This window comes from Eufriesea mexicana, unplaced genomic scaffold (genome assembly GCF_001483705.2).
Source record: "Eufriesea mexicana isolate 0111107269 unplaced genomic scaffold, ASM148370v2 scaffold1837, whole genome shotgun sequence".
Taxonomy (NCBI): domain Eukaryota; kingdom Metazoa; phylum Arthropoda; class Insecta; order Hymenoptera; family Apidae; genus Eufriesea; species Eufriesea mexicana.
In genome coordinates, this window is record NW_016909955.1 from 237363 (window position 1) to 244003 (window position 6641).

Consider the following 6641-nt stretch of genomic DNA (forward strand, 5'->3'; position numbering starts at 1 on the left):
CAGAAAACATCAAGGCACATCTATATTTGTCTTTTGTTCCTGCTATAATTATGTACTATTGTCCTGATATGATATATAGGGTAACTGCCATTTTTCTTTTTTTTTTTTAGACAGTTATAAGACTTTTTAATCGGTTATGTTTTTAACGTCTAGACATTTAACATCAATTTAACAACAATCTTTAACTCCTACACATCATACATGTATATATCTTTACTACTTTTTCAAATACATATAATATTCACATAACATTTACATGAGTAAAGATATTTCAACAACTAAATTAATTTCGAAACATCGCTGAGCTTCATAGATCTATGTGAAGATATTAGTTAAACATAAAAAAGAAAAAGAAAAAATGGAACATTAATAATGTAAGTTCACGCAAAAAATTTTTTGTTGTACATACATCTATTTTTCTTCTAATATTAGAAGAACGTAAATGCGAATAATGTTTCTTAGTAAAAATTTAGCATTAGAAAATGAGTTGTAATATTTTACTATTGAGTTAAAATAAAATCGTAAAGGTTCTCTCCTCCTCTGATTTTTTGAAAACGGAATAGAAAAATATTAAGCGCATTTATTTCTATTACTGGCAGTAATACTTACGAAAATATGTCGATCTTAAAATATACGTGTATAAGTGTACTCTTTGACGTAGATATTTGATGAGTTTTTAATGAAATTCTAGTGCCTGAGGTGATGGTAACATCAAAAGGTTTTTTTTTTCTTTTTTTTCATAGATAATAGCTAAAAGTAGTTAAAAAATATACTCTTAAAAGTCTAATGTAAGGTTTAAACAATAATTTTGAATTTAATTATAGAGAAGTAAATAACCAGAATATTTTTATATACAATAAACTGAATTCATAGTCTTTTAAAGAAAAATACTGAGATTTCATATCTACAACACTATAAATTCTTTTCCTCTGAATTTTTAGTTTCATCTTCCTTCTGTATTCGTTTCCTTTCTTTACAATGTCTTTTGATTAATATCTGTCAACAATACTTTGAAAAGAAGTTCAGGATACCATCTCATTGTAAACAACTTTATCGTAACATTCGAAAGAACATTTGATATTGTTTATTTCATAGATCGTTCAATCGCATAAAATGCGACTACTTAAATATTACGATAGGATTCAACAAAAAATTCAAAACAGTTTTTATGCCTAGATAAAGGTCACTTAAAATCGAACTAACCGTTATGTGATATTTATAACGTTTGTAAGATTTTAAGTTAATTGAATGGCATGCGATACAACCAATTTCTTCTAATTCAATATGAGGTTCAGATCCACCGAGCAATGACTCATCCTTCAAACCATTATTTAAGAGTGTACCGGAAAACCAAATTTTATCTCCTGGATATGTATTTAAACTAAAATTGGTAAAAGAATTATCCGCGATCAATAAAATTTCCGCATTGTTTCCCCACATACCACTTTTCATTTTAACCAAAATCTCAAATTCATACCGATTCCAAGCGGGAAAGTGGCATTTATTTCTTCGTCTTTGAATGTTTGCAAAGTGTTTACAATTTTCCTGCCTCAATTTATCATATGAATCGCAATTATTTGAGTACATTTCACCATACATACAACTGACTATGTTTCTAATACTATCAGGCAGTCTATTAAATATTTCGGCAATATTATTTTTTATTGATTTTAACTTAATATTTGTTACGTAACCTTCCCATGAGATTAATATTCCTTCTAAATCGGCACATTGTATTTGCACCTGTGCCTGAGACGACAGCTCTTCCCATGCAGGTTGATGACAATGATTTTGATATTGTTCCCATGAGAGTGACGAAACACCTTCATACATGTCGGGTTCTTGTTTGTATTCCATTATCATCGGCCACGATAAGAACATGCCAGCGCTAATACCTATGATCAACTATAAAATTCACGCAGTAATTAAAAATTGTACTTATTGTAATTCTTTGATCTATATATTTACCTGAATGACCGTGATCATCCAATTAAATTTAGGAGTTCGAGTTTTTCTCAAATACCAAGAAGCAAGAAATGGCATTCCTCCCAGTAAAGTAGTTACAGCTATTCTCATTACCAAATCGTTTTCTGACAAATATTTAGCAGCCGCTACGATTGGTAAAATGATAGAGGCCAGACCAGCGAGTGGTAAAAAGAGAACCATACCAACTAATGCGAGAGCACCTCTAATTAAGCCGTACCACGTTGCACCTTGAGAACTAAAGATTGCTATTTGCCACCAACTTAAAGTAACACAATGGGGTATCAAAGTTTGATAGGTTCCTCGCCAATTATTGCGAGCTGCCATTTTTGCAAAAACTGCCGGGATTAAGAGGTAAAAAACTGCACGAAAGTTCAAACAAAATTCGATACCGTTACCAACAACATACGAAGCAAATGTTGGGACTCTTATATCCAAAAATCTCCATCCTTGAGCAACTACAATATCTGTTTCATATGGATACTTTGCTAAAACATGAACACCGAAACTGGAGAGAGCTAAAAAATCTGGAAGTTTGGACGTATCGTTCCACATAAAGTTCAGCAATGTTATTAATGTTAATGTAACCGCTATGATAGTAAATTCGGATTGAGGTGTCCACTGATGAGCTATGATAGGATAGATCATCAGGTTTAAAAGTAAAGCAAGAAAAAAATGACCATAAGGTTTAAGATTATTACAGCAAAACTGATACTCCGCTTCATCGGGGTTTAAATTTCCACCTGAATAACTGAGGAACAAGCCGGACCAAATACGAAAATTATTGAATTCGCGTTTTCGTTGTAACATTTGAAAAGTAGCGATAACCATAACGATAAACGATAAATAGTATAAAGCCATTGGTATAAAAAGTATTAAACTTTCAGTACCAAATAACGAATACAATAACAAAAGTAACAGTATATGTATATTCGATGTGAAAAGAATTTTCTTAATTGACATTCCTCTTTGACCTAATGTCTCTATCAACCAAACGTATAGACATTTTAAGGATGCAAGGGGATGGATGAGAGGCCTTTGTAGAAGTGGTACAGTATCTAATGTCATTTGAGATGGATCTACTATGCACAGAGCATGTGAAACTATTGGAAGCATACCACGAGCATAGCTAGCAGCAGCAGAAACAAGAGCTGCTTCTGTAATTTTCTCCCCTTGATGATCCATCCAATCTAAAAATTAATCCCATAAATAGATAGCCTTTTATACAGATGAAATAATACAAGTGCTAAGTGTTTTCTTACCATAAACCCCATTCTCATCTTCATCTCTTTTAGGTATACAGTCTTCAGGAAGCCCATTTTTTGGAAAGTTATCAGTTGAGTTTTGTGAGTTATTATGTAATACATTATTAAATTGAGAATAACTACCATTATCTGAATTTGATGCTATATCTTTCATACGTCTTTGTAATTGCTCTGTTGTAATAAAATCCTCTCCATTTGACAAACTGTATAATATCAAATCTATTATAGATATAAACATAGAACCATTATTTTATTAGATTATATAATCAATTCCTTTATACCTAGTGAACATTTCTCTTGCTGCTCTCCTGGCTAATTTTTCATCTTGAGTCATATCAAGACAACTTTTGACATCATAATAGTTATATTCTGTGATACCACGGCCAGTTGCTAAACATTTTTTAAGTATATCTGTTGCTTCCATATTTCCTTGTTCTGAAGCTTTTGTAAGCCAATACACAGCTAATTTTGCATTTTCTTCTTTATCAACATCTAGATCTGAATACATGATTTATATTGTGACATATAAAATGATATATCTGACAATATACTATATTAAATACAAATGAAAATTTTACACTATTACCACATCTTCCTTCCAATAATTGTTTTGCTAGTACAACTTGAGATTCTGGACAACCATCTTCAGCCAACTGAGACCGTAATCTTCTTAGAGATCCTCTTGGTCCATCTAAAATTATGTAAATAAAATATTCCTTTGTTCAAATACTGTTTCTTCTAATAAACAGAAATCAATTGCATTTTACACATTTATTGTTACATAATGAGACGTCCCGACATCATTTTACATTAAAATTATATTATTAATCAGTATTTATTACGAGTAGTCAACTGTCAAATTTCATTTTCGAAGAAGATTAAATTATTTGATTGACATTTTTAAAAAAATTATTAGAATTATTTGAAATTCATTACCATATAGAGGTATAATAATTTTATTCAACAGTAGTATGTAATGTTACTTAATTACACAACTGGAAACCATAAACGTGAACGGAAGGATAGAAAGTGAAATTGCTGCGTTACCATGCAGTGTCCATTGTTTTCTACCAGATCTACCAGACAATGGTACAATGCCAGCCATAGTTCCGAAAGATGGAAATATCACTATTACGATATTTTCACTTTATGTATTAGTTTTATTGCAACAATGAATTATTCGATATCAAAAACTTCTATCCCAAAACACATTCAGCACCTCTGGACAAAACGACTGTTAAAAAATTAGCATAGAAGCATGATTCTATATTGCGCACGCGCGATTAGTATTAAGGTTAGGTTGTTGAATAAATGTCAAGATATATGAAACGACAATTTTGAAATTTATTAAAAGTAAATAAATTTAAATACATAGTTGATGAAAAAAGCTACATCTTCTAATTAACAAGAAAAGTCGTTACACCATTTATTATTTGTTTAAAATAATGAAACAATCAATATGTCTATTTTCTAATTCTAACATTTATAATTTATTATTACATTCTAATATTAATATATGATTCTTTGTTACAGGATATTCTTTAATCACAGAATTATCATCGAAAATAATATCCATTTATACTATAAAATTTAATTTATTTTTAACTTATGTATAAGTATTTAGATGAACAAAGAAGAGTGCAAGTCTTTCGGATCACCGATTTAATTGAAACATTTCAGGTTAGTAGATATCATCACGCAGTTTAAGAAAATATATAATTATAGCCGCAACTACTCAATAATTTTTGAAATATTTACGATTAAAATTTTATTACTTCTTCAATTATATATTTATTTTTAATAGTTTTATGTGGAGGTGTGGCCTAACGGCAATATTCAAGAATTCCTATAGTGAGGGACAGTGGTTCGATTCCGCCAGTATCAACTTTTTTTTTAAATCTATTTTTTATTTTGTATGCATTTTTCACCTATGAAAACATTGTAAATAAAATTTATATTTATATGCTAGTACATATTTATTAGAAAACAATAAGAATACTATGCAAGAAAAACAGTTTTCTATAGTAATGTTATTTACTACAGAAAGAACACGAAAATATAAATAATTATTATATACAGGAAATGGAAAATCTATCGCTCATGTAAGTACTAATTATTAAATTAATCATTGTATAAGAATGTTGCCTATAATTTCAACTGTGCTGTGCAGCTATAAATGTTCATGAATTAATTACAAAAACTTGGAAATTTATTAATTTTCTACTGCCGAATTGATGTGTTAAGATTTTAAATTCTTTTAAAATTAAAAATTTTTACCGCTTACGATCAGCGCCATCTATGATTTGGGCTCAAAAATCAAGAAAGTGATAGGAACATAGAATAGGCGAGGAGGTCGTCGAACAGCTTGTCACGTGACAGACAGGGACAGAGAGGGGATAGAAAAGGATAGAATGGCTCCGGCAGTGAAGAATTATTAATTACTCAATTTCTGTAATTAATTTATGAACTTTTATAATTTCATTGCAAAGCTGGAACTTCAGGCTACATTCTTATATAATATTCGTAAAGAATTTAACTCTAAATTGTTAGTTATTAATTTTTGTTTTATGGCGTCTATGATTTCGTAACGGCGACCATCACGACCTTCCGTGAAAATATTTATTACTAAACGAAACTAGAAGCAAAATGTGATCAAAAGTTATATGAGAAGATTCGCAAGGACATTGTCTTTCTAACGAGTGCATAAAGTTTCATAAATTAATTGCGTTGAGGATAGTAATTAATGAAAAACCAATGGCGTCTTCGACAACAATTCAAACACTGCGTAGAATAATAATTAATAATAAATTAATTAGGGACAAATTTATATCGAAAAATATATTGGAAAGTTCTTGAAGGATCTGCCTTTACGATGCAATTATAAAAGTTCATAAATTAATCGCAGGAATTGAGTAATTAATTAATTTTCCAATAAAACTTTAAAAAGGAACAGTCAGCGCCACCTATGATTTTTATCTGGAAGCTTGTGCTCCGTTAGTTTCTGTACACAACTATAGGTGGCGCTGACTGTTCCTTTTTGAATTTTTATTAGAAAATTAATTAATTACTCAATTCCTGCGATTAATTTATGAACTTTTATAATTGCATCGTAAAGGCAGATCCTTCAAGAACTTTCCAATATATTTTTCGATATAGATTTGTCCCTAATTAATTTATTATTAATTATTATTCTACGCAGTGTTTGAATTATTGTCGAAGACGCCATTGGTTTTTCATTAATTACTATCCTCTACGCAATTAATTTATGAAACTTTATGCACTCGTTAGAAAGACAATGTTCTTGCGAATCTTCTCATATAACTTTTGATCACATTTTGCTTCTAGTTTCGTTTAGTAATAAATATTTTCACGGAAGATCGTGATGGTCGCCGT

General features: G+C 30.1%; 1 protein-coding gene across 2 annotated transcripts; it reads right to left on the reverse strand.

Moving 5' to 3' along the window:
• Nucleotides 1-1119: 1119 nt before the first annotated feature.
• On the reverse strand, nucleotides 1120-4464 carry wfs1 (wolframin ER transmembrane glycoprotein wfs1). 2 transcript variants are annotated; one of them, XM_017902590.1, is made up of 7 exons: nucleotides 4296-4464; nucleotides 3835-3939; nucleotides 3530-3746; nucleotides 3372-3451; nucleotides 3246-3287; nucleotides 1969-3173; nucleotides 1120-1905 (listed from the first exon to the last, which is right to left on the reverse strand). In XM_017902590.1, exons 1-7 carry the CDS (start codon nucleotides 4351-4353, stop codon nucleotides 1120-1122), a joined length of 2493 nt encoding a protein of 830 aa, XP_017758079.1. In that variant the 5' UTR covers nucleotides 4354-4464. The 2 variants fall into 2 exon arrangements, with proteins under 2 accessions (XP_017758079.1, XP_017758078.1); XM_017902589.1 differs by having other exon boundaries at nucleotides 3246-3451.
• Nucleotides 4465-6641: the final 2177 nt, after the last annotated feature.